The following is a 27,495-nucleotide window of genomic DNA, read 5'->3' as shown; positions in this document are numbered from 1 at the left end:
GAAGTCCTCCTCTCCACCTTTGCTCCTGCCCATCTCTGTTTCAACCAGGAGACAGCCCGTGGCAGTTAGCAGAGCCCAGACTGCTGCTGCAATAGCAGCCCCATCTCCGTGGCCAGGGATAAAACTCCAGTCCCACTCTCATGCTGAGGACAGAGTCAGGCTTACGCTTTGAAGTGGCCTGGTCTTCATCTCCCTGAGAGCTCATGCACCCAGTATTCAGATGAGAAAGAGCTGCTTGAAAAGGGACTACAGACTTTCACTAAGAGCATTTTGCTGCTTCAGAAGTTTTTCATACCCCTGCAAAAGCGTAACAGACTTGCGCACCACTTGAGGCATCCAGATATCGATGGTGGCTTGTGCAGAAAAATGCTTTAAAGCAGAAAGAAGGAAGTGGGGCTGAGTCAGAGGGCTCCAGGGGACACTCAGACTCTGTCACTGCGTCTCCCACTGACTTGACCTGACAGGGTCACTTGGATGTGGATGCATTTCCATTCTCAGTGCATCTGTTTCCTCTCTCCCTTTCCACTGCCACGAGTCAGTGCATAAACTAGCCAGGAAATGGGCTGTCCCACCACAGAGGACGGAGCAACTAGTATTGTGAAGCTCGCATCTCCTTGAGAACTGACACTCCACAAATTCCTCTCAGAAAACAACAAACAAGCCATCTGAACAGTTGACACAAAGCTGGCAGGAGACCAGTGGTAAGGAACCTGCACCCTCAGTCCCAAGCAAAGTTCTGTGAAAGGTTTGGTAAAACATATCTGATCCTGCATAGCACTGGCCAACGGAAGGTGTGCTCACAGGGTGGACAGTTACCTGGCACATCTGTAGATCCAGGTGCAGACATTTCCAGCTCTTACCTGTGACATTTTCCTTCTTGCCAAGGAGCCAGAACTCGTCCACCACGGCCAGCACCTCGATGACATCTCCCACGAAGAGGGGCAGCTCTTCAGAGACGCTGGGACAGAAATCAAAGACTGCTCGTACCACAGAGCCAGCCTCCATTGCACGGGGTCTGAAGGTGGATCAGTACCTAAGGCTGAGACAAGCAGGAAGTCCGTTAGCAGCCAGAAACACCTGAAATTATCACATATAAGCTCAGAAAGAAAAGCCCTCCCTGAGCGTGAGAGGCGGGAACAGCGTAAGGGTCCTGTCCCGAGCTCCCTGAAACCCCTTGCCATGCTTCAGTGCTTGTTGCTGCAGGAGCCAGGGGTCTCCAGCAACACAGCCCCCGTGGTCCAACCTGCCTTGTCCAGCCTCTCTGGCTGTCTCTGCGGGGACATGTGTTTGTGCTGCAACAGGGGGAGAAGCAGCAAGAAAATTGGATGTGAATTCCTGTCAGGAAGGACGCAAGAGGAGGGGAGGAAGCTCAGCGCTTCCCTGCCACGGAGAGCAGGGCCCTGAGCCTGCCAGGGCTGGGTGGGCAGACAGCACCACTCACGCAGTCCCACCACACACTGCCCGGCAGAACAGGGACAGGCACACGCGTCCCCCTCCCGGCGCCACTGCTCAGCGCCACAGGAACTGTGTGCTGAAGCAGTGTCATACTTCTGCTCAGTAAGCGGAGAGGCATAAAGTCCACCCGGGCAAGCTCACCCCACCATCCTCTTCCCCACCAGCGAACGCTTCCTCCCTCTGCCTGGCCTGACCAACCTAGGCATTCTCAGACCTGGCTGGAAATGCCCCTTCTGCCTTCTAGGTACCAGGCTCAGCCATCCCCTGGGAGGCCTCACCACGGCTCTTGGCAGAACCCAGGCTGAGATGAGGGTGCAGACTCTCTCCAAGGCTCTGGGAGCCAAGGCTGAAATCCCCCCTGGCAGGGGACCCGAAGGCAGACAAAGATGTCCTCATCAAGGGCTACATCCTACACCCAGCAACATTCCCCCTTTCTCTGGAAGTGGCTGCTGAGCTGGGACACTCTTCTGCGTCATCTTTGCTTTGCATCAGGCAGCCTCACCATCAAGGCAATACACTGTGCTGAGGCAGCGGCAGCCCTGCAGCTGCTGCTTCCCCTCTTCTCAGATCCTCAGAAGAGGAACTGAAAGGTGCATCTGCCCAAGGCAACCAGGAACCCTAAGATTATCCTCAGATCTGCAGCTCAGACTGGTCAATGCTTCCCTTCATTTTCCTGTCCCACTGCGATGATGGGCAGAGCACTGCCGACACCACTCCAAGGTGCTTTCAGAGTTCTGCCCTTCGCGATGCTGGGACGTCAGCACCCTCCCCACCAGCCCCCCGGCACAGGCTGCTTTCCTCCCACATCACAAGCAGAGTCCCTGCACCGTCCATTTCCCTGCAACGGGACCCAGCCTCCTCCGTCCCAAAGCGCCCTATGTGCACGGTGAGCAGCCACCCTCCCAGTGCTGCCCAGCCAGCGACACCCGTCCCGTACTCAGCACTGCTTGTCAAACCGTCCTGCCTAGCTAACAGCAGAACAAGCACGGTGACGACACGCACCACCACCCACAGCAAACACACCCGTTTCTCCACACAGCCGTGCACAGCCCACCTGAGCCCCCGAGGGTCGGGAAGAGGGGACGCTAACACAGGGAGGAGAAAAACATCCCTGCTGACGAGGTACAGTCAACTTCCATCGGGAGTGCCAGTGGGGGATCAGCCAGGGAAAGGCTTTCTGCTGACGGGGCTGCTCTGTTTATCCAGCCCGACTCACCTCCCGGGAACAAAGCGGGTTTGTGCTCGGCAGGAACAGCATCCTCAGCACGTCCCTGCCCACCCCCAGCCGTGCCCCCGCTGCAGCTGGCACCCTGCGCCCCGGCCCCCAGCCACCCTCACCTCTGCTGTCCCGTCTGTCACTCCTGTTGCTCCCCACTGCCTTCCCCGTAGCACGTGGGCTCCTTGGGGCACAGGCTGTCCCTTTGTCACCAGCGTTGTGCTGGCTGTACAAACAAAGAGCCCAATATCCAGCAGCCGACAGCACTTTGCCACCAAAAAGATGAATGGACTGGAGTGAATCAGCAGCACAAAGAGCTGCAGTTGAGGGTTGCGGGAACCTACTGAGGCAGAAGGAGTCACAGTATGAAAAACATGACCATGTGGAGCAGGGAAAAAGATGGAAGAGCTATCAATTAGCTTGGAAATACTGAAGACAAGGAAGGAGCCTTGTGCTGTTTGAGGTGGGGTGGCTGGGACACGCTGCTGCATGCCCTGATGCAAGAGGAGAGCAGCAGCGACAGGCGCAGCAGCAGCAGCACCTTGCAGGTGCCCAGGGCTGCCCTCCACCCCGCAGACCGGCTGCCGACGCCGCGGCACAGAGCACCACTGAGCTCAGGGTCCTAGGAATCGCTGCCATACTCTGAACATGCAAACTTCACAGTCGGACTGGACAAAGGGGGGGAAAAGTATTCCAGGCATAACTGCTGCCTCGGGGTAGTTTCTAGAGGAGCACATGATGGTACAATGAGATTTCTTGCATTTCTTCTGTCAAAGGTGTAATATAAGAGTGGGCTGAGAAGTGCAAGGATTACCGCACGTGTGCTGCAGACCCAAACCCTGGCTTTGCTGCAGTCACTGGGGCTGAGGGTACGGCCCTCCCGCTGCCTGGGGCTCAGATCCTCCCCATGAACACAGCCGTGTTCCTTCCTTAACTCACCTGCAGCTCTGGGGACTCATTCATTAAAATGGACGAGATTTTCCACTGAGAAAGAAGATCGAGAGGGGCAGGCAGGATTGCAGTTGTTTCACCATGTATATACTAATTGCAGTTATAATCAAACATGGGCACTAACGTATTAATGTGAACAGCATTCTGAGAGCCAGCCCATGAGGTAAGAAAGCATGAAGTAACTTCTGAAACTGCCAAAAAAAGAATCCCAACAAGCTCAGGTTCCCTCAGCAGCACTGAGAAGAGCAGGATCACTCCCTGACTCCATCTGGGTCTAGACAGTATGCCCCTGTATTCGAAAGCAGTGAGTCAGTCTTGTGGGATCCACTTGCTCCATAACATGAATTGAACACAAAATATTATGTTTTCCAGGACCTTAGCCTTGTCTCACTCCATGGAGTGCTGCCTGCCAACTTTTTCTCCAAACCCCCACCTAGAGAAGGAACCCTCCCAGCATCTTCCAGACCGAAAACTTACTGAGTCCAACTCTCCAGGCTTAATGGTGGACCCGAGCTTCTTCCAGATCCACCCTCGATCTAGTGAAAACAAATATTCAGCAACAGCTTGCGCAGAGGCTCCAGCAGGAAGAGCAGATTGCAGGGAGAGCTGGGCTCCGCCTGTGATCCCCAGTGAGTCAGGGCTCCTGACGCCGGCCAAGCACCATCCCCTCTCACTTCAAGGATGGGTGATCCCTGCCTGCTGGGGAAGGGAGGGACGGAGGGAGGGAGGGCTCCTCCACAACTGCACAAACACTGGGGCTTCACGCTGGCGGAGGTCAGGACTGCGAAGCGCAGGACTCCTGCCCCCGCCTAGCAGCAGCCCCGCATCCAAAGAGAGCCTCACTGTGCAAGTATGAAGCTGCAGCGGCGAACTCGCCCTGCTGAGAACACGCTGTGTCTGTCTCGCTGCCGGATCCTGCACAAACTAGGTAACGTTCCTGGCGCCCGACCGCAGCCCGCCCGGTGCCAAGCTCTGGGCCTGACACAACAGCGTTGTGCAGCAAGGCAGAGAGCAGATTCCCAGGGCATTAATCACTGCCCCCAGCCCGCCTGCATGCACGCTCAGCACACATTAACATCACCTCCATGGAAGACCGCCCATCCTATTTTTCCATGAGCTCTGGAGCGCGTCTGGTCCAGCGTGGGCTGACGAAAGGAGGGACCAGAATGAAATGATGGCTATTAACTCAGTTACAATATTGTTTTGAGACCTTCAGCACACACTGGATCAAGCCACAGCAGCCAAGAGAAGGCATTTACACACTGACTCTGACAACTTCTTGTATCCCTGCTCTCTTTTTGGAGCTGAAATTAGGCAGGGTAAGAAGTCTCAAATAACAAGACTCACCAGCACTACAAATAATTGTCAGGCACTTGCTCCAAGTGCCATCACTTAGATCAAAGCACACCTACTGAAGACAGTGATATAAATGCCCTTTTTGCATCTTTTTGATGGTAAGGGTGAGCAAAGGAGTCTCTGATGAGTTTCTGTACCTTAGAAACGGGAGTTCTGTCTTCCCTGTTTTTGCTGAAAGACGCTGAAGCAAGGATTTCAAGCCCTTAAGAGATAAGGCAGCAACATGAAGAGACCATTTTAGGCTGATTACAAAAAGTATCAGCAGCCCCGGTAAAAGGAGAGACCCAAGGGGCTTGCAGACAGCTAATCCCATGGTACAGCCAAAGCGCTGACCAGAACAGGAGATAAAAAGCAGTAATGGATGTATGCCACAAATTCAGCAGCAAGAAAACCAAACTTCACAGGTGCTATCACCACTTGTTTCCCCCTAAATTTAAATACCTTTCAGCCTCTCATTCAAGAAGCAGTGCTGTTAGAACTGGCTATGGTCAGCATGACAGCATGGTAACTGAAAAACTAATGCTTCACCAAGCAGACCAAAACATGCAGTGTAGGGTTCCACAGGCACACTCGGTTTGCACAAGAGGGACAAGTGGATTCTTGTGCAGCAGATGTCTCAATCTCTATAAAAACTTTAGAGCCTGCCTGAGCAGTAGAATGCGAACGAGTCAGATTCCCTGAAATGTGCAAAAGCCAAGTTTGTCGCAGAATGATTGAAGAAATTAATATTAGAAATATTAAACAAATACTGCCAGTGATCTTTTTCAAAATTGAAAAACGGCATGCATCTCACCTAGGTCTTTTCATGCCTCCTTCCACTCACTATAGCTCAATGCCTGTTCACTGAAAACACAATCCACCGGCAGAGATGGAGATGCCCCTCGGCCCCGTTCAGTGCAGCCTCCAGCTGCTGGTCTGGCTTCGACAAGAGATCTGCTGCAGCTCTCGCCGCGCTCTAGGCTGCAGGATCAGTACCTAACACGCAGTGGGAGGAAGCCAGGAGTGATGCTTGGCTTCTCCCGCCACTGTGTCAAGAACAGAAGCTCACTAACTACACGCCGAGGCATTGCTACCCTTTTCCTCTGCTCCTCCCTGTGGCCTCCAAATCTGGACAGCCTTCCTTCCCTCCTCCTCGCCCCACTGCATCTGCACAGCCTGCACAGTCCTCATCCACACTCCAAGGGCAGTGCATTGCCTGCACACCAGCACGCCCTGACCGCTCACACCAGCCTCCGGAGCCGCCGCCACCCACAGTCACTCCCCCTGCGCGGAGCAGAACATGTTGCTCTGTTAGCTCCCGGAGGTCCTTGCTGGTCTGCACATTCCTGGGTGGGATAAACAATACCCCGTTGAGCCAGGCCGCCTGGGCCCCGGCTGGAGATAGTGCCAACGCAGGGACCGCAGCTCCACAAACTGCAGAGCTGACCCTGTGAATCCCGACAGAACGGACAACACCGCAAGCAGGGCGAAAACCCGACTACTTGCGTGGAGGAGAGGAGCCTTCTCCCATCGGTGAAATGCTGACCGCTGCAGCCTCTCGTTAGGACGTGCTGCTTGTCTCAGCAGATCCCAAAGAGCCCCCCTCCCTCCTGCTGAGCTTCACACAGTGGGAAACACGAGATCTCCTTCGGCCCTCTACCTCCTAAGCCCATATGGCTTCCAGGAGGAAGAGGAATCTCCTCATTTTAAAAAGAAATAGCTTTTTTTTTTTGTCTGTGACCTGATATACCAAAAATCATGGAAATGAATTCATTTAGGTTGGAGCATCAAGCCCTCCAGAACCAGGACCACTAAGGAAAAGGGCTGCTTAAGCAAGCCCTGGCCTCCCACCACACGTGTGCCAGTCTGAGGTATTTGCCACAGGAGCTCTGCCACATACCACAGAAGTCATTCAAACCACTACTTCTTCTCTCCAGCTGGGCCCTGGCTGTCACAGTGTACTCACCAGCTCCGCTGCACGACGTGGCTGTGTGGCATTTGTGTGGGGTAAGCACAGTGTGGGGACAAAGGAAGAGGAGTTTGCACTGGGCCAGACGGCAAGCAAATGAAAGCTATCTGGAAACTAGAGAGCAGCATCAATTTTTAATGTAAAGCAGAACGCCTTGCCACAACATGTGAGGAAGGAGATTGTGATGGATATTTAATCTCTGGCACGGGGGACCCAAGCCTGCAAAGGCCAGAACACCAGCTTAGGAGACAAGAGGTTCCCAAATTCTGTCTGGAGTGGCTGCACGCACCTTACAGACCCCGTTACTGAGTCCTGCCTGCTCTCACCCTGAGGCACGCGGTGGTCTCTCTTGCCATTTTTGCAGACAGGGTAAAACAATACAACTTAGACTAAGGAACAGACAAAACCCCAAGAGCAGCACCGCTTCCGCTGTGTGGTACCTGTGGCTGGGCTACCACAGGCAAGTAGTATACAATCATAAAATTAGTCATTACACCTTGAGTACATATCCAAAACAGGTTGAACTGGGGCTACAAGGACATTCCTTAACACTGGAGCACTTGATTTCCCACCCTGAACAATATTTTTCAAGACAGATCTTGGACAGAAGTCCATTATGATGCTTTGTTGCTCGGCAGGGAGTCCAGAAATCTGGAAATTCCTTGAGTTTGACTTGGAAGCTTTGCTCCTTGCCTGCCTTCACTCCTGTTCTGCGCTGCTCATTATCTCCAAGGAACCTAAATCCCCAGCAAAGACTCTGCTGATACCTGGTGTCACGTGGACCTCTTCCTCTCAGAGCCCCTAGGTGCTCCTGAGAAGGAAGCAATAGATTTTACTTCCTAACAGAAACGTTCTAAAAATAAGACAAAGTAAAAGCTGTGTTACTTAGAAGTGGGGTTGAGGAATCATTAGAGCATGATTAGAAAAATACTTTTGCTGGAGGTTGAGAGGAAATTTTTAGTTAAGGTAGTGAAGTGCTGAGGTAAGCACAACTCCACAACTCAGGCTGTCCCACCCCAGCTCACATCACCACCGTCACAAAGTCCGTCTAAACAGTCACCCACTGCAGGGACACCTCAGCTTCATGCAGAGCCCTGAGACGTCACACAGCCACGCTTCCCACGATGGCTAGCAGAGTGTCGCTCCTTTCCTCTCCCCTACTGCTCAGTTCCTCCCATCCCACTGCCAAGTTAACATTTCTCTAAAATCGTCGTATGGTCCTACTAGTTTTTAACACCCCTGCTAATCCTAAGCAGAGCAGCTGAAGGGAGAACCGAAACCTTTGGCCTTGGGAGAGCAGAGGGTTTCAAGAACGGAAGAGCAGAAGCAGGCAGCTCAGAGGTGTGGGCATTACCGGCGCTACAGAGGGCCGCACAGACAAGCAGGACACACGTAGACACAATGCCCAGCACGACTTGCAGCCAGAAGAGTGAGCCAAGATGAGGGGGATGATGGTGACGTCTCGTAGCATGGTAGAGAGACAGATGGCAAAGCATCTGCAAAACTGCAGATTCCGTAGCGACAAACTCTTTCAGGCCTTTTGCGGAGGAAAAGATGGGAACGGAAACAAAGGAGTGAATGGAAGGAATTGGCAATAGAAGCGAAGGAGAGAACGGCAGAGGCAAGGGGAGAGCGAGCCTGTTCAGAAGAAAGTGAAAGTTATGGAAAAATGACAAAGCTCAAAACAAATGTTAATGCTTATGACACAGCTGGAGGCTTCCTAGGTACTAAGGCAAGGAGAGCCAGCTGCGAAAGGATGGAGGTGGGGGGAGTACTTCCAACGCCAGGAACGGCGTCAGAGATGTTAGAACTCAGAGGCCAAACTGCGTCAAGGACGGGATCAGCTGAGGAACTGCTCAGGGTCAGCAAAAGTGTCGGCACAGGAGCAGCAGCCGCCTCGCCGAAGGTGCTGAGGGTGAGCCAAGCCTCCGTCCCCCGGCAAGGCCTCTGGAGGAGGCGCCTCCATTCCATCTCCGTTGAAGTGCAAGGTGACGGCGTCAGGCTGGCAGCAACGCGGAGGGATGTGCATCTGCCGGAGCGGGGACGAACCGGGAACTCTTCCCGAGCGTCTCCCCTCAGGCTGGCGCCAGCGGAGCAGTCGCTCTGAGCGGGGCACCCGGGGCAGGCACAGCGCTGCGGGCTGCAGCTTCTGCTCGCTGCCTCCAACCACCCGTGCCACCCTTCGTCGGCGCCACCGCTCCGGGCTCTGCCTGCCGGGAGCCTGCTGGGCCGCCACCCCGGCCCCACCGCTGGCCGCCCAGCCACGGCCCGGGCCCAGCACCCCGGCGGACGCGACGAGAGAAGCAGACGGGCGGCTCCGGCCGCGCCCCGCAGCCGCTCCGCGCTGCCGAGGGGCCCCGGGAGCTCCCAGGGCAGCGTGGGCCCCGCGGGACGGGGCGCCCCGCGGGACGGGGCCGGCGGGCACAGCGAGCGCCCGGCTGCCGCGGCCCGGCTGCCCCGGGGGCGGGGAGCACCCACCCAGCCAGGGGCTCCCGCCGCCGCCGCGCCGGCCAGCGCGGCCCCGGGCAGCCCCCGGGCAGGCAGGGCCTCGGCCTCGGCGGGGGGAGAGCGTGCCGGAGCGGTGTGCGAGGGCGGGCTGCGGCGGGGGCCCGGCGGAGGCGCAGGCCGGGCGGCCGCGGGGGCGCGGGCAGGCGGGCGGCGGGGCGGCGGCGAGGCCGGGCGGCGGCAGCCGGGGAGCGCCCGGCTCCCCTCCCGGCCGCTTTGGTGGGTCCCTACCTTCTCCCGGCCCGCTCCGGGCGCCGCGGCCGCTCCGGCCCTACGGGTCCCGCTCCCGCCTCCGCCCCCCGCGGCCGCCCAGCCCCGCCCGGACCCCGGCCGGCCCGGCCCCCAGCGCCCGCCTGGCCTCGGAGGGCCCCGCCCGGCCCCGCGGCCCGCCTCGCCGCCCGGCTGCCTCCGCACGGCCCGGCCCGGCGGGCCCGGCGTGCTGCGGCTGGGAGGCCACGGCCGGGGCCGGCGAGACGGGCTGGAGCTGCTCCGCGGGGCCTGGGGACACCCCCACGGGGGACGCGCTGCCCAGCGTGGGGTGCCGCCACCCCCGTGGGCTCCAGGCCGGGCGCCGTGCAGCCGTGCGGGGGGGCTGGCGGAGCACCCTGGAGCCCGGCGGGGAGCACGGCCGGCAGCTGCCCCCGCAAACCCGCTGTGACTCCATCGCTGCCAAGCGCGGCCGCCTTGCAGGCACGGGCAGCGCCGGGCTCCCCATCCCCGCTGCTGCCTTCTCCTGGGAGCCCCTTGCTGCCTGGTGGGCTGCAGCTTTGGCAGCAGCTGCCGAGCGGCTCTGCGCTGGCCATCTGGTGCAGTCTCAAGTTTTGCTGCTAGGAGCTGGCTCGGCTGCTTAGGTAACACCGTAAGATCATGCCAGAGCACCGAGACGGAGAAAAACATTAAAAAAAACCCAACTCCACGCGACAGGGAGGACCAGTTTGTGCATCACGCAGGGGTCAGGCACGCCAAGTACAGTAGGTCCTGCACTGGTTTTCCTGGCAGGCCAAAAAAAGCCTCCCTGCCCCAAGGGACACCATCCCTCAGCAACACGCTGCAGGGCCCCGAGTCTCTCAGCCCCCAGAGCAGCTATCGCCGTTTGGCGCTTGTTTGTGCGTTTAGCTACACTTCTCCATAGCAACCACCCAGATCCCGGCTTGGCGTGCCACCAGCCAGGAGCCGGCTGTGCGCAGCGCGTCACACGCACCGCTGCCGGAGCCAGGTCGCAGGCTGGGCGCTGACCCCCCGACCGCTCTCCCGAGGCGGGGACCCATGCTGCTGGCACGGTGCAATGCCGTTGGCAGGGGCCAGAAGCTGCACAAGGAGCTGGGTGCTCGCTTCCTGGCAGGTATGGGTGCCTGTATATGGTTTGCTGGAGCTTAAGAATGGATGCCAGCCCCTGCCACAGTGCTCTAGATGTCCTCTGACCGAAAATTTCTGCTGTTCTTGCCTGCTGAGACAGGTTTTGAACATTTTTTGTCATCCTAATACCTTTGCAGCCTTTAGGGTCACTGCCATGACCAACTATCCTCTTCTGACACCCCCAGCAAAGCTGCCACACTCTTTTGAGTTCAGCTTTTCGTATTTTCCCTTGTTCTGCCACCTCCATGCCAGCACACAACGCATGCGCAGAGTCCCATCCGCCTTCCCCACTGGGGTTTCTGCTCATCCCAAGATCCTCACAGTTTTGCTTGTAAGAGTTTTGGTTCATTCTTCTGGGCCTGTTTTCACTTTGTTTAGAAGTTTCTCCAGTGTCTGCGTACAGTTCTAGTCCCCTCATCTCAGAAAGGGTAAAAGAGAACAGAAGAAGGTCCAGAGGCAGGCAGTAAGGATGCTCAGAGGTATGGGAACAGATTGTACAGTGAACAACCATGTAGGCTCTTCAGCTTGGAAGAAGGACATGGGTTGGGGGAAGGGGTCTACAAAATCATGAGTGGCCCAGAGAGGAGGGGCAAGATCAGCTGGTCACTGTGTCTTCTGACACAAACCTGCCAACTGCTTTCGCTTTGACTAGAACCTCAAAAGAACCTGAAACCACTGCGCTGCAGATGTTGTGTCCAAAGGTTTACTGCCTTTTTTAGCCCACGCTTCTTGCAACATTGGGGGCTAAGTTCATGGCAAGCCTTTGAGAGGCGTGCTTAACAGAGTGCTGCCTCGGAAACATTTTGTAACCATGTTTTCACGTGGAAACCTCGGCCATGGCCAAGTGGAGCTTTACCAAACTGTTCAACACAAAAATATTCAGAGCTGGGAGGAGAATGAGCTGGACAAATCCCAGCCCAGAGAGATTCCTCCAGAAGGTTGTATCTTGTAGGAACCCTCTTGCTGGGGATAAAGTTTGTGACTGAGACTAGTTTTGCTGCTGCTTTGCCAACCCCACAGCAGCCTGCGAGGGTGAGCAAAGTGGCCTCCTGGGTTGGCTGTCCTGTTCTAAAATCCCCCCTCCTCTGACTCTGCCCTGGCAAGAAAGGGGGTTTGAGCTGGTCCTACGTTTTCTAGGACCACAAGAGGGCAACACGAGAGCACCCTGCAGCCAGCAGGCTCAACGAGGAGAAGCTCATGGGATGTGAGTGGCATGGGCAGCTCTGGTCGGGCTGAGCAGCACCCTGTGCAGGGACCACCCAGCTGAATTCGGCAGCTGGAGGCTGCTTCATGGGAGCCCCTTCCTTGCTCTCAGCTTCATACGCATCCTCAGAAGTGAGCGGTTAGCCCAGCCAGCTGAGTTAGTGCTGTGGTTGAAGGCAGGAATACCTTCCTGCACATGGGTTGGACACGTGGTGACAGCAGATCCATCTGCATGCTGCATGGGGCCAGGCTGTGGGACGCAGGGTGGCCTCCCTCATCCTGCCTGCATGTCCACCAGGAGATCTTTTGGGTGGATGTGCACTGACATGTGGCTTCAAACAGGACGGTCCAGCATCTGGAGTGATGCTGGTGGGCTTGGCCAGGGGAAGAGGTGTTAAGCCACAGAGGAGTTTTAACATCTCAGCCTCACCATCCTTTTTAACTTCCTTCCACTATCAACTGATAAAAAATTAGAGAATCTGCAGTCAACTTTGGTTGCGAATGTGGAAGTGGCCAGTGTCTCCAGCCCACACTGGCCTCTGCAGACCAAAATCACTCACAGCCATGGTTAAGTGCACTACCATTCCTGGCACTTTCTTGCAATAGCCTGTATAAATACCCTGCAAGGGAGAGTTTGCTCTGCCTTTCCAAGAACAGGCATGACAGAGAAACAGCTTCTGTTAGCAGGCAGAGCTACAAGAGCGTGTGTGTGCTGCTAGGGCTGGAAATGCCACTTGCATCTTGTAGCAGAGACAGAGGAGGAGGTGACGGTGAGGGATGAAGGGCAGAATATTGCCTATGCAGTAGGGCAGTAGTAGAGCTTTCTCACAAGAGATGAAGAGATGTTTGCAAAAGAGGAGGAGCCAGGGGATGTCTGGGGGACACTTTCTGGACAGGCTTGAGACACGGACGGAGCCACTGCAACGGAAGGTTGTATGGGGGAGACTGGGATAACCAGCCAAGGAAAAAGAAATCACTGGGGCACATGGGTGGGACTGTTTATGCCTCTGGAGTTAACTTACTTTCTATGAGGAATGCTAGAAAGGTTTTGCCTGCTTAAGATATTTTTATCATGGAAATAACCAGCTTTGTTTCTACTCTTGCTTCCACTCCAAACCTACCCACACAGCCTAGGCAGAATTTTAAGGCCCAGCCTGTAGTGCCCCATCTCACATAACTATGGATCATATCTTCCCTAACCCAATTACAACGAACATGGCTTGTGCTGTACCTGCACAGCACACTGCTGGCATCAAGCATCCATGCTTCCCTGTTGCACACTGACAGGACCAAGGTTCAGGGTATTTGTCTCAAAGGAAGATCAGATCACCCGTCTTACACTCTTACTCATCACCGGTTGTCAGACCTCACCTAGTTGCTCCTGTGTTCAGACTAATAGTTTGTGTTGGCTAGAGCAGACCCTTCAGCGAGCCATCTGGTTTGGGTCTGAAGACATAAGGCGATGGGATAATCCTTGGCTTTTGCCAATATGTATCATTTCAGCCTGTCTGGCTACAAATAATAACCAGTTACCAGAAACTCCCATCTGCACATCAAGATAAATGTGATATCAGCCAGGAGATGACCTTGGACCACCACCTCCCAGTGCTGCATTCCTACTTGTGGTGTTGCCAACCAGTGACAGCTGTGCTATGCGTGGGACAAACTCTGCTCAGAGCTGGTCACACCACTGACTGCATTAAAACTGACCTCCCCCTAACTTCAGGGTCTACAGGCAGCAAGCCTCCTTACCTGAGGAAGAAGCATGGCACTCGCACTGCAGAGGACTACCATGCGCCCAGCTTGTGAGGGCAGCAGTCAAAGACCAGGGCCTGGATTAATTCTCCCTGATATGCACTAATGTCTGGACATCTCACGTGGGCTTTTGCAACTGAGTCCAAGAGTAAAGAGAGCAGAGCTCTTTGAGATGGAGAGAGTGCAGGAGAAGAGCTCAGCAGCTACAGACACACTGCCTGGGGAACCGCAGCCCAGGCACATTTTGTTGTGAATGACTTCACGATTTGCTCAGGGATTAAATACTTCCTCGTTTAATAACCTAATAATTTGGGCTAGTTTCATGCTGGACTGTTGGAAAGTTCACTGGCTGGAGTCATCAGCCAGACCTCGTATAAACGGCTTCCCCCAGCTTCCAGCCAAGTGAGCTGTCCTCAGCTTTGGGTCCCGTGGCGGGTGGCTCTTGGCACTACCTTTTTCTGATGGGCTTTGTTGTTCGTGTGTGTGCCTGAGGCCTTACGGTCTGGGGGCTTCCTCACCACATCTTGTTTGAGCTGGAAATGCACCTGGAGAAAGAACAAAAATAACCATGTAACACCGCGTGTGTGCTCTGCTGGCTCCAGGCTCTGCAGGACCTGCCTCTGCTGGTAGCCTTCGCAGCTGACTCTTGGGCCAAAACAAGCAACAAGGGGCCTCAGCCAGTGTTATGACACAATGAGAACTCAGTTCTTAAATCACCTGGAAACACTTTTTTTTTTTTTTTTTTTACTGTGGAAAATGTTGTACCAACAATCAGCTACATTTCTTATGCAGAGAGTTGCTCCTGTGGCAATGCAACGTCCTAGGATGGTTTGGAAGATGAGCTGTGAAAGGCAAGGGACTGAGCTATGCTCCTTCTTCATCTTTTCTCACCAGAAGGTAGAGAAATAGCATCGCTTTGCATCTCTGTGAATATTTAATACACAGAATACTTTAGGACAGATAGTCCTTTCAGTTGCATCTCTCTAGCTGAATCCTGCTTAATCAGTCTTTCAGCAACTAGTGCTTCTAGTAGATACAGGCAAAAAATTCCAGGTAAGAAACCTCCATCCATGACAGCCATGCAAGCAGTTACGGGAGGGAGAAGGGGACAGGGAGCATGTAGGACACAGCATCAGATAAATGGGGAATGGGGAGGCCATACAAAAAGGTGAAACTGGAATGGGGCTGCGTGGGCTTCCTGGGGAAGGATGGGGTGAATGCTGGGTACAGGAGGTGCTGCAGGGGAGGAGGGAAATGGCGACAGGTGGACAGCTGTGAGGGGAGATCTGCAAAATTAGACCATCAGGGAAAAAAATCAGTCTTCTACAGTAACACAGTAAAAGGAAAATGTATTTCACAAAGGAAAGACAAAGAGCTGGGTGCTTAACCTAGCGAAACAAAGGCTAAGACTGGGCTTGACAGCCTTCTATAAATACATCAGGGAATAAATACCAGGGAAGAAGAGGAGCTATTTAAAGCACAACATTGGCATAAGAACAAATAAGGATAAACTGACCGTAAATAAATTTAGGACGAAAATTAGAAGGTTTCTAATCCTGAGAAAAGGGCAGCTCTGGAAGAACTTCAGAGGCTGGGCAGGGTGGGATGAAGAGACAGAGGGTGGGAGAACCACCGCAGTGTATTTACGGCAGAGCCTGACCAGTACACGCAGTGAAGCAAGTGATGTGCCAGGATGCCGCAGCCGGGCGGTTCTTGCCAGTCCCCAGAGGAAGCTGCATCTGCAGTCTCACCATGTTTACAAGGCGACAGCAGGGGCAGGAATCACCACCCACTGCTTTTATAACCAATTTCTGGCGGTCCAACCTGCCCTCGGAAGGGTGCTGTAGAGACCACGCTGCTGTCAAGAGCACCTGGTTTCACTTCATCTCCCAAAGGTCCTTCCCTGTTCTTTGTTGGCACCCAGTCCCCATCTGTGTTGGGAGCTCTCGGCAGTAAGAAGGGCATAGCAAGAAGGGCCTCTTGCTGTCAAGAGTCTGATGATGTGTTTGCAGATGATAGCAGAGCACTGAAACCCACAGAGCCAGGGGGATAATGGAGCCTCAGGGAACAGATGCTGTCTCCACATCATCATATCCCACAGCGTGGGGAGGATGGAGTGAGAGCTGAAGAGCAGCAGCCCAGGCCAGCCAGGGGCTCTCCCCATGGCCAAGAGGCAGAGGGACACAGAAGCTGGCATGGCCGCCCAGTGCAGCTGCGAGCCCTCGGTAAGGAATCGAGAGGCACATGGCATTGCCCTGTCTCTCTCTGCGAGCTGCAGGGAGCCCTGTGTCTGCCAAAGCAGACAGCCTGCAGCCACTGGCAATGCTCTACATCCCATCTCCTTTCTCTGCTGCTCACTAGACATCCCCCACTGCGTTTCTTTCTCCCTGTCCCATTCTGAGACACCCTTGTGTCTACGCAGCCTGTCTCACCAATGAAGGTTCAGCTGGGCCCACTGTTGTTGTCACTGTCTGGGGCTGGTACCCCTCTGCGGAGGCTGTGACTGTGTAAGTGCCAGGCAGCAGCAGCCGGAAATAATCCCCCATATCACCTGGAACACAAGATGGGAAGATAAAGCACTCAGGATGCACAGGAGGCTGAGCAACAGATATTCCAGTAGGTCTTGCTGAGCATACTTCCTCGAAGATGTGTAGCCTTCAAAGCCTAGGCAATTTTTGGCCTTTCTTCCAAAGAGCTGGCTACCGCGAGGCTAGATTCACACTGGGAGACTGCAAGTGATGTCTCATTAGTGCCACGGAGTAGAGGTCAGTCTGCAAGTAACCGCTGAAGGAAAGGGAACGGAACAGCAGCGCTGGCTGTTCCTGTTCTCTGAACAGGAAGGCTGCAAATCTGAGCGCTCACCAGCCAGAGAGGGCATTCACAGCTCCTGTTTGAATCCTTACACATAACTCAATCTTTAATTCCTGACATATACAATTTTGCCAAGTTTGGGTTATCAGCAGGGTTTTAATCGCTCATCAGCTCAACTGCCTGATTCTCCCTGCGTAAAGAAGCCCCAGGAGCACTCTGATGGACCACGTACTGGTATGGTGAGGGACAGGGGGCTGCCGACCGTGAGGCAGCAGCACATTACGGATTACTGAGATAATCTGAGTATATTCCCGTCTATGAAACTGGGTGCGTATTGCAAATTTGAGTAATCATTACAAGCAATCTGTGTCATTTTGGCTTAGGTTAGGCTAATTGGTACAAGTGAGACACACATCAGAGGCTTCCAAGGGAAAACAAAGCGGGTGGCTGGCAGGTCAAAGGGACTGATTTTCTCCCTCAGTTCAGCCCCAGGGAGGCTGCACTTGGATACGGTGTCCAGTTTTGGTGCCCCCAGGTCAAGACAGATGTGGGAGAACCAGAGCACCTGACCCACAGGGAGACCTCAGGCCCCACAAGCAGAGCTGGGGGAGCCAGGCAGGCTCAGCCTGGCTGGGAGGAGGCGGAGGGGGATCTGCTCACAGCTGGCAGCTACCTGAAAGGCAGCTACCAAGGTGATGGAGCCAAACTCCTCTGAGCTGTGCCAGGTGATACAATGCGGGGCAGCGGCCACAGATGGCAGCTTCGGAGTTTCAGGGCCATCAGGAAGCACAGCTTCACCTCAAAGGCGGCGCAGCCCTGCCACAGGACAGCAGAGAGGCTGTGAAATCTCCGTCCTGGGGGGTCAGTGAGAATTGGCTGGAGGGAGCGGTGGCTGATCAGAGCCAATGTTGGGGACAATCCTGCTCTGAGCGGAAGGCCGGGCAGGACACCTCGGAGGGCTCTTGCAACCAGCACCTCTGTGATTCTGTGCTCTCTTGTACACTCCCCTTTCCTATGCAGGCTGGCATAACAAGTGCCAAATACTAGTGCTACTGAGTCACAGACCTATGGCCAGGAGTTTTCGTGATTTCATAGCCTGACCTACGGAGAGCTGAAATATCGGCTATTTTCTGCAGCCAGTGTGTAATGTCTGGTCTGGTTGGGGAAGGGTGTTTGCGAAAAGGAGGTTAAAATTGGCTGGCAAAGGAAAAGCCACCACAACTTGGATAAACTAAAGTGGCACTTCATTCGAAGTCTAAATTTGTCTGGCTTCAACTTTCAGCCTTTCATCTTGTTCTGCTATCGTGTCCTTTGCTATCAACTTTTTCAGCTCTGTGTAGATACTTAAGTAGATTCACTCTACTTTCTCTTTGGTCATATACAAACACATTTTCTCCTTTCGCTCAGCTAAAATCAGAGCTGACTTTCTGATGTCCTTCACAATTAGGTTTGCATTCCAGTTCTCACCTCTTTCCTAAGCGTTCCTCAGCCCTCCCCAGTCCAACAAGCACAGGCACTGTGCACTGCTCAATCCTTACAGCTAGTGTTTTTCAGAAGCAGATCACGCTGGCCACATGTATTACAGCGTTGCCTGATAACCCCCTCCCACATACCCAGATAGCCTCCGAGAGGCTGTACGCACAATGAACAGCACGCAAGGGGACCGACAACCCACCAGAAGTGATGTCATGGCTGATTCCCTGGACAGAAATCACCGCTCCTGCAATGCCGTTGTTGTTCTCGTCTGACACCATCCCTTTGATGCCCTGGTGAACCTGCCGGGAGGGAGACAGATGCTGGGCCAAGGATCCTCCTTTGCTCCAGAGGGCATTGCCAAGCACTGGAGGAGCTCTGGGGACAACCTCACCTTTCCCTGTACCCTTGGATCTCCTGGTTTTCCTCAGCAGAGCCAGTCTAGGACACAACAGCCTTCCCAGAGCCCACCAACTAGAGCACCCACTGAGCTCCATGACCACCTCCCTTCTACCCCTGTGCTCCCAGGTCCTACTGGTCCCCTACCACCGGGGTTGGGGGCCATAGCAGCCTGCAGGAGAAGGGTGTAGGTCCCAGGACTGCCCCCTTACCTCTTCAATGAAAGCAACAAGAGCCTCCCGGTTGGCCATCCACTGCCGCTCCAGGTCCTCCTCGGGGGGGAACTTATTGCAGCTCAGCTCCAGGGTGATTTCAAAGCAGTTGGTGTAGAGGTAATTAAAGTCCTGCATGCCTGGAGGAGAAGAACCCCTGGCTAGGGGAATGCTAGGTCCCCTTCCCTCACCATTCCCATGTCCCTGGTGTCCTGGCCTCTATCTTGTACCAGAACGATCCTGCTCTCCCTCTTTGCTCCTCAGGTACAGCCTCCTCCCTCCATACAGCACGACTGGCACCTTCTTCCCCTGTGCAGCCCCCTCCCTGCGTGGCTGCCCGACTCCCTCCTTCAGCTGGACCATTCACCACTCTGCCTTCAGAGGCTCAGGGAGGCCGGGTACCGCAGGGGCTATATGTTCCTCTCCAGTTGCTCTCCAATCTTTTTTCTAGCCTAATTTGCTGATTTTCAGTTTCTTCATCACGCCTTTTTTAATCAGCCTTTTCAGGAGCCAGCAGCTATGAGAAATGTCTTCCCTTTGGTCACAGTTTCGGGCCTTGAAGGAGTTACGCTGCAGCATTTTTGGATGCACTAACAGATTAATGCTTCCTTTGTCCAGCAGCACACAGCAGGTCTCTGCAGACCTCGGCTACTTCTGTGGCTCTTTCCCAAGCTGCTTCCAGTCCTCCCAAGCCAATTCCTGGTCCGAGATCCAGACACCAGAATGGTGATGGTCACAGTGCTATTGCCACAGCCCTTCCCCAACCCATCCCATCCTGAGGTTTCTCATCCGTCCCCTCACCTCTCTTCAGCTCAACATGTTGCTGCTGGTGGTGCTCGCCTGCCCAGCCCTTACCTTTGCTGAGTGAGTACCAGGATGCCCCATTCGTGATGCCATCAGCAAAGTAGTCCCCACAGTTCCAGCCACGGTGCATCCAGCCGTGGGCGTACGAGTAGGTCTTGGCCAGCTAGAGAAAGAGCAGCCATCGGTCACCACTCCAGCACAGCACGGCTGGGGACCCTGCCCGGCTCTGGGCAAAACATCCCCCCTCCTGCACAGGCTTCGCCGGGGACCGTGGGAGGGGAGTCAGACAGGAGGCAGCTCCTGCACTTTACTGCCGTGAAATACAACACGAGGTGGCCAAGACCTCTATGAAATGTAGGCAGATGAAGGCGGAGGAGGAAGAGCAGAAATCTGGCAAGCTGGAGGCTTGCTGATGGCACAGGCAGCTTCTGCCCTGCTCCCACTGAGACGAGGGGAAGCAGAGGGCACTGGGCCCACGCAGGGGCACCCAGCCCCATTGGTGCTGGCCCACACATAGCAAATGGCACTAACAGGGGAAGGAGATACGTGAGGAAAACTAACCAGTGTCAGTCCTGATGCAAATACCATATACATCAGGAGAATTTGGATTAGGAAAGAGTTTGTGCAGCTTCTGGTTCTAGCAACCGCTTGTTTATTGCCCTTATTAAGATTACTGCTTATTTTTAGACATGAAGGCAGGGCTAAAATTGGGCCACTGCATCCAAAGCCTGTCCTTTGCGCAAGACAGTTTAAGAAAGACCAGTGTTTGCATTTTCTGATGCAAACTCTATACCCTTGTATTATGGCTCAAATGCTGGTGTAATCTCATTCTGTCAGCAGGAAAACAGTTATTTCACTACATTTCTGACTTCTGAGACTATGTGGGTATCATTAGCCTACATCCCAGACTGCAGCCTCTCTACATCTGGGTCTGAGCACAGCCCTGATCCCAGCAGGTCCTGGCAAGCCCCTGCACAGCCTCTGCTTCCAGAGAAGGCTGAACTCCAGCTCAGACTTCTTTTTCTCATTAACTGTTCTAACGCAGACTTGCTTTTCCTTGTGCCGGCTATTTCCTAATGGAAGCAGTGACTGAAGGCGCTGTTTTCTGGGACATTTTAACAATGGAGAAAAATCACAGGCTTCAGCTAGCGCTAGCAGGATCAGCAGCATGGACCGATACATTCCCTGATGTCTGCTTATGCTCCTAGAACTCTCTTCATTGTATTCCTTATTCTTGGAAATCCACAAGCCCCTGCTGAGCACCCACCTCTCGTATCCTGCTCCCAACAGACCCCCAGCCAGACCCTGCCACCTCTCTAGGAAAAAGCCCCATATACATGCTATGACGGCAAAGCAAAGTTGGGGGCAGGCTCTAGCTCTGGAAGAGCAGAGGCTGGTGGTGAGACTGGTGGTACTGGGGTTATGGGGAACCCAAACACGGCACAGAGGAGAAAGGAGTCCCCGACGGTGAAGACTGGCCTGTCCGTGTTGTGGGACCGGCTCACGTTGGGACTGCCCTGACCTGGCTCACGAGCTGGTGGCTGGCAGAAATGCCGTAGTCTGTTCACGCTTACTTCCAACACGTTTCTTGGCTTGGCTCCTGCACGAGGCAGTCACCCAGAGACTCCTGGCCAGCTCTCGCACGCTGCACTCTGCCAGGGCTGGGGCGCAGGAGCTCGGGCTCCCTGGTTCAAGAAAGATGAGGAGCTACTGGAGACGCTCCAGCGAAGGGCTATGAGGATGATGAGGGGACTGGAGCATCTCTCCTATGAGGAAAGGCTGAGGGAGCTGCACTTGTTTAGCTTGAAGAAGAGAAGGCTGAGAGGGGACCTTATAAATGCCTATAAATATCTGAAGGGTGGGTGTCAGGAGGATGGGGCCAGACTCTTTTCAGTGGTTCCCAGCGACAGGACAAGGGGCAACAGGCACAAACTGAAGCACAGGAGGTTCCACCTGAACATGAGGAAGAACTTCTTCCCTCTGAGGGTGACAGAGCACTGGAACAGGCTGCCCAGGGAGGTTGTGGAGTCTCCTTCTCTGGAGATATTCAAGACCCGCCTGGACAAGGTCCTGTGCAGCCTGCTGTAGGTGACCCTGCTTCAGCAGGAGGGTTGGACTAGATGACCCACAGAGGTCCCTTCCAACCCTGAACATTCTGTGATTCTGTGATTCTGTGAGTGCCCTCCCCTGCTGGGGCCGTGCTCACCTTCTGAAACAACTTGTCATCAGGTGTAGGCGTGTTGACCGTGCGCCGGTGGCTCCTGAACCGCTGGTCCTGAGACTTGTCATAGGGGTAATTTGCCACCACCGCTCCACCGTGCAGATTGGCCGAGAGCACAAAGTTGTAGCTGCTGATCCACTGGATCACAGCCAGTGTCTCCGGCTCCACCTGTGATGAGAAGAGGGACGGGGACAGGGAGAAGAGCTCAGCCACCTCTGGGCTGGCTGATGCTCCACGCCAAGCTACAGCATGATTGGTCACGTCAGACCCTGCCCTGCAATTTTCCTGCTTCAGCCCCTGCAGCTTCCTCTGTTCTCCACGACCTGCCCTGATACGCAGAGCTGCCTTGTCCTGTGCACACCCTGCTACAGCTCTCGCAGCACAGCCCTAAATCCCGAGGCACAGGGGCCAGCCAGCATGTGCCACCTCCTCTGCCCTGTGCACTGCAACCACCTCCCCAAGCCAGCTGAGATGCCGGCCTCTCCTGGTGGAGCTGCAAGCTGTGACAAAGGGCAGGAATCCATCATTTCTCTGCATCGGGAGGCACGGGGAAGGAGACAAACACCGTGCAAGCCGAAGGACAGTATATTTGCTTGGGTGCTGAGCCACTCTAAGAGGATGCTACAGTCCTCAAAGCATCCCAGACCGGTACCTGGCTTTTCCAGTTCTCAGGCAGCGGGATGTGGTGATTTGGCCCGCTGATTTCCCCGCTGTAGTACATGAATGTGTTGAGGTCAGGGAAGTTGCGGTTCAGGTCCACTCCGTTGGCGTTGTTCCTCCCCGTCAAGTACCCGTTGCTGTCGGGGCCCTGTGGGGCAAAGGTGCATCACGGGGGTGAGTACAGGGTGGGCGCAGGCAGGCTGGGTGGCAGCGGCAGGGACCGGCTGTCCTAACGGCGCTTCGGCGCCTTTGAGTCACAACGCGTGTGTTATTGCTGGCAGGAGAATAAAGAGTATTGGTACTGACAGGGAAAGTCAATAACAATATCTTAATTTTCCAGGGTCACAGAGAAAGGCACAAGCCAAATAAACAATTTGCCTCAACTGAAAAAGCCATGAATAAAATATTTCCCTGAGGTCTAGCGGTACAAAAGAATGGGTGAGATTTTGTGGTGGGACTAGAGGGCTTCCCTCCCGCCCCATCCCTCATCTCCCTGTCTGCTCACGACAGTGACATTCAGTTGCCACTTCCCCATTCTAGGGCAGGGAGATTTGCAGTGACCCTCCTGTGACAAATAACTTCTGGGGAGGGTAAAGAAGGTGTAGGAAGACTCTTCCACCACCTGCCAGGGCCACCTGGAGCAGGACATACAGTGCAAGCCCTTGGCAGGGGAGGTGAGGAGCAATGATGCTGATTGAGAGGGCTGGGTTTGGCAGGGCACGCAGAGAAAAGATGCCCCCTCCCCACAGGCGCAGCAAAGGGGATCCCGCAGGGATTTGAAGGGCTTTCTGCCCCTACCCGGCTGGAGGAGGCGATCGCTGCCTGGTACCTGCTTGGCAGCCACTTCGTACCCGTCGGGGTTCATGGAGGGCATGATGTGGATGCGTGTGTTGTGGATGAGGCGGGTGATCCGCTCGTTGCCCCGGCGGTACTCCTCGCACAGGAATTCGGAGAGCTGCAGCAGCAGCTCACGGCCCAGCACCTCGTTCCCATGCATGTTCCCGACATATTTGAACTCTGGCTCCACTGGAGAAAGCAAGAGAGTGACACCATCAGCCAGGGCTCATTGAGGGAAGAGTAAATTCCTACCACAGGGAGCCCAGGCAAGCCCAAAGGACCCCCAATAAATGGTGTGAAATGGCCCTTTCCCTTGGAAAATGCAAATCCCAGCAAAGGAGAGTGGCACGGTTCTCATACGGGCTCCTCTCCATTTTGCCACAGCATCCCTGGGAGCCACCCGGGCTCTCCACCGGGTTGCTGCTTGCCTTCGGAGCGCACAAGAAGATGCATTTGCAGGTGGTTTGGTCTTGGGCTGGGGAGGGGCAGCACAGCAGGACCTGGGAGCACTGGCAGGATTGCTGCCATTCCAGCCCTGGGGTGCTGGGGCCTCCCAGCTCTGCGGTGGCTGGCAGTGGAGAGGACAGGCCATTTCTCCCACCTCTGCCCTTCGCGGTTTACTCTCAGTACCTCTCACCAGTATGGCACATTCCTGGCTGTGCATGCTTTAAGGAGCTTTTCATTACTCTGCAGGATAAAATCAATCCCGGGCTTGGGGCAAGCCGTGCTCTTTCACTGGAAGGACACGGTCGCCTCTGGCTGCTGCCTGTCAGCCCCTGACTCCTGTGCTGGTGGGAGGCATCAGCAGTTTCTCCTCTCGCTCCCCTTCACCTGCCTCTAAGGAAAAGGTTTAGCGGCTGCCTCACCCTCAAAGGACAGAGACAAAAGCCTGGAGAAATCCTCGGTGGCTGAACTGAATATGGATCAAACTGTCCCTCCGGCAGCTTCATTATGAGCCAAAAGGTCTCTTGCTACTGACTTCTCTAAAATGAGGTCTCAAAATATAGATTTAGACACTGCAGGCAGACAGTGTCCGGAGCAGGCTTCACTGCTTTGCTGAAGGAGAGGCAGCACACGTGAGGGATGGGTTACGCTTTCCCAGAGGGGCTTTTAAAGCAGTTACTTGTGGGAAAATAAAATGTCCCATTGCAGGCTGGAGTCAGCACTGGTAGGATGAGAGATATCAGGGGAATTCAGTTTAAAAGGGCTGCTGACTTTCGCACAAAAAGGTCAGGGCAAAACAGGGTGTCATTACAAATGCCTCCTTGCCAGAGCTTGACACTCCTGTTGCTCCATGAGTTTTCCAGCCACCAGGAGCGGTCAAACTCCCAGTGGCAGTGTGCAGCCCCGCTGCCGCGCATGGAGTCTGTCAAGATCCCTGGAGCAAAAGCACTGCAGCCCCATGCGTCGGACATCTGCTGCTTCCAAAATCCCCACTGCCTTTTCCGCAGCGGGAGGAGACACCACTTCTGGACATGCTGAAGACAGATTCTAAAAAAAAAAAAAAATTCAAATCTTGGCAAAAGATTTTGCCTTTCCATATCTTTTGATCACTGTGCCTCAGCACAGGACACCACAGGTGGGCGGTGTGTTTTGACCTGGTTTGATTTCAGAGACACAAGAACTGATTTTACTAGGTAATCCAGTTATAAAAACCATAGAAATGTCCTGGGGATTTGTGCAGCCTTTATTTAAAAAAAATGGGGTCTCAGCAGGGGTTCTCCTTTGCTTTGTTTGAGTCTGTGGCAGGACTTCTCAGCCTTTTTCAATGTGCAGACCCCTAAGCATTATCCACGTGGCCACACAAGCCCTAATTACTGCACGTAAGCCCACTAACTCTAGTTTTACTTTTCGGAGTTACTTTCCATGGCCTTCAAGGGAGTCCACGGATTCCCAAAGTCCTCATGCTACACACTGGAAGTGCCAGCCTGAGGGTGGCCCATGCTACAAGTAGGGCCACAGGTCCATGCTGCTCGCCTGGGGCAGGGGAGATCGTGGTCACCTCCTGTGGCCCTTCCAGCTGCTCTCCTGTAGCTCTGCGGGTATAAAATCCACTGGCACATTGCCAGTGCCCTTTGCTCACTCCTTGCTTTGAATCAGCCCTTGATATGCTGTGGAGGTGCCCGAGGTGTCCTCAGCGCCATGCAGGCTTCCCGGTACCAAACAGGGCTGGCAGGGAGGAGGTCAGGGTGGGAAGCCTCCCATCCCGCCTCCCAGCACCCCTGAAGGCAACGCTCTGGGCTGCAGGAGGGGAGCAGTGGGTACAGTGGGGTTTGGGGGGGCTGCTCCGCTGGGAGGGGTGCAGGTACGTGTCCTGCTCACCCCTGCCATGCCGCCGGCAGTTTTCCACGTGACGAGGCTGCTGGGACTTGTCAGCCCGTGTTTAACCACACCAGCAAGTGAGCCAGGATTTGAAAAGCCAAAGGATCCTGCAAAAAGGAGGCAGAGCCATGTCTGCATCTGCAGCCCAGGGGCACAAGGCGGGGAAGTGAGGGAGCCCTGTGTGCGAGTCCCCAGCTGGGAGAGCCCTCAGGTCTGTCCGTCCCCCGGGGCACCCGGCTGCCAGCAAGGTCTGGCTCAGCGGCGTCTCCATGCTGCACAGGCAGCAGCTCAGGGGCCGTTGCTGCCAAGGCTCCGCAGGGCCACGTGGCAACAGGTACAGCTCCCCGAGACCTGCCTGTCACAGTGGCTGCGCAGCCCGCGGGGCGGTGGGAGCCAGCACCCGCTCTGCTGGGGTCCCTCGCTCGCAGTCCCCCTTGTTCTGGGGTCTGGAGGAGGAAGGACTGAACTCTTCCCTCCTGCCACTATCCAGCAGCAAAGGGCGGAGGGGGGGTGCTGCCTCTCCCTGCCTGCACAACGCTGCATTTTGGGAGGAAGAGGGTGGCAGGGCAGGCAGGGTGCTGGGATGGACTCGCCCACGTTGTCACGTTAGCCCGCGCTGAAAAATCAGCGCTCCGGCCAAAGTACATGCCCGGGCCACGCCACAGCCCACACAAGCGCAGCGCACGCATGCGGGTTTTGCGTGGGTGCCCCTGGGCCGGCTGCGGGGTCCCTGACGGAGCTGGCACCGCCTGACACCCGGGCATCGCTGGGAGCCCAGCCTGGAGAGGGGGATACCCCCCACGCCGCGCCCCGACGGTGCCACCGGCGTGGCAGGGAGCGCGGCCACGAAGCCCATCCTCTCCCAACCGCCGTCGCCCCGTACTCACGGGCCTCGTGGATGCCCGGGTAGTCGCTGAACTCCAGCACGTAGAGGTGTCGGCCCTCGACGCTGCGGCCGACGCTGTAGATGCGGGTGACGTAGGGGCACTGGCTCTGCACGCGGAACAGGGCCTGCACCATCTCCTCGTAGCGATGGTGGAGGAAGCTGAGCCCGGCGGCCACCTCGAGCAGGAGCAGGGCTCCCGCGAGGGACCGCAGCCACCCAGCCATCCTCCGGGCGCCCACGCCAGCGCCGAGCCCACGGCTCCCCTCCCAGCTTAAAGTGCAAACTCCAGCCAGCTCCTTCCAGTTCCCGAGTGCCAGCCCCCTGCACCTGCGGGCGGGGGGCGGCGGGGGGCGGCGGAGCGGGGCGCGCCGGGGCCCGCGGCGCTGGAATGCTCCCACCGCCCGCCCCGCCGAGCCCGCTCTCCGCCGTCCGAGGAGTTTCCCCCCCCCGCCCCGGCTCCAGCTCACTTATTAACCGGACGGCAAACAGGCCCCCGCCGCCACCGGCCGCCACTGCGGAGGAAGCGCAGGGGTGGGAAGCTGGCTGCGGAGGGCGTCGGGGCTGCCAAGCGCACGGCGAGCGGCGGGAGAGCAGAGGAGAGGGGGCCGGCGGGCGGGGGGTGGGATGCCCGTCGCCGAGCCCCTCCGTGGTGCCGCTGCCCTGCCCCGGCCCCTGACTGCCCGCCCCGGGGCTCGGCCGCCAGCCCGGAGCCGCGCCTGCTCTCCTGCCCCATCTCCTGGGGAAGCAGAGGGAGACAGGGCCGCAGGCTCGGCGGGTCTGCCGGCCCCTCTGTCCCGGCCGCCGCTCCCGGGGTGCACGGAGAGGGGGACGGCATCGCCCTCCCGGCGGCTGTCGGCCCGCTGGGAAGCGGCGGGGGGAGGACAGGGCAACGTGGGGTCCGGCGTCGGGGCTGTCTGCTGAGCGGGTACCGGCGGGGAGAGCTCCGGTACCGCCCTGCCGCTCAGTGGAGGTGGGTACGGCAATAACCTCCGCCAGGCACTGGGCAACGAGCAGTGGAAGAGCTCTACAGCCTAAAGGGACATGAAAATGCCCTGCTGTCTGTTAATAAACAGAGCGGTTCTGGATTTGGGGGAAGCTGGTTCCTCTCCACCCCTCTGCCCCACA

The 27,495-nt window shown here is 55.9% G+C and overlaps 2 protein-coding genes across 5 annotated transcripts in view; both read right to left on the bottom strand.

Annotated features, from left to right (window-relative positions):
• Positions 1-9,714, bottom strand: part of DNMBP (dynamin binding protein) — a 35,339-nt gene extending 25,625 nt beyond the window's left edge. For all 4 annotated transcript variants that reach the window (XM_075423536.1, XM_075423538.1, XM_075423539.1 and 1 more), the window contains exons 1-2: positions 9,663-9,714; positions 861-1,039 (exon numbers count right to left, since the gene is read on the bottom strand). In XM_075423536.1, coding sequence (XP_075279651.1) covers positions 861-1,005 — 145 coding nt within the window. In that variant the 5' untranslated portion in view covers positions 1,006-1,039; positions 9,663-9,714. The remainder of the gene's footprint in view (positions 1-860; positions 1,040-9,662) is intronic.
• Positions 9,715-14,022: 4,308 nt separating this feature from the next.
• On the bottom strand, positions 14,023-26,780 carry CPN1 (carboxypeptidase N subunit 1). Its single transcript, XM_075423542.1, has 9 exons — positions 26,372-26,780; positions 23,155-23,351; positions 22,318-22,473; positions 21,651-21,833; positions 19,496-19,607; positions 18,641-18,780; positions 18,232-18,331; positions 16,178-16,296; positions 14,023-14,290 (listed from the first exon to the last, which is right to left on the bottom strand). Exons 1-9 carry the CDS (start codon positions 26,592-26,594, stop codon positions 14,159-14,161), a joined length of 1,362 nt encoding a protein of 453 aa, XP_075279657.1. The 5' UTR covers positions 26,595-26,780; the 3' UTR covers positions 14,023-14,158.
• Positions 26,781-27,495: the final 715 nt, after the last annotated feature.

Source organism: Opisthocomus hoazin, chromosome 6, assembly GCF_030867145.1.
Source record: "Opisthocomus hoazin isolate bOpiHoa1 chromosome 6, bOpiHoa1.hap1, whole genome shotgun sequence".
Lineage (NCBI taxonomy): Eukaryota > Metazoa > Chordata > Aves > Opisthocomiformes > Opisthocomidae > Opisthocomus > Opisthocomus hoazin.
Note: the sequence above shows the minus strand (reverse complement) of the source record. Positions and strands in the feature narration are given on the sequence as shown.

Bases quoted from the DNA above. Each gene is read 5' to 3' on its own strand.
- CPN1 (XM_075423542.1), bottom strand. From the start codon at position 26,594: ATGGCTGGGTGGCTGCGGTCCCTCGCGGGAGCCCTGCTCCTGCTCGAG. The intron at 19,608-21,650 runs GTGAGCACGGCC...CTCTTTCTCTAG, and splicing joins ATGACAAGTTGTTTCAGAAG to CTGGCCAAGACCTACTCGTA. The intron at 18,332-18,640 runs GTAAGGGGGCAG...CCCTCCCGGCAG, and splicing joins TTGTTGCTTTCATTGAAGAG to GTTCACCAGGGCATCAAAGG.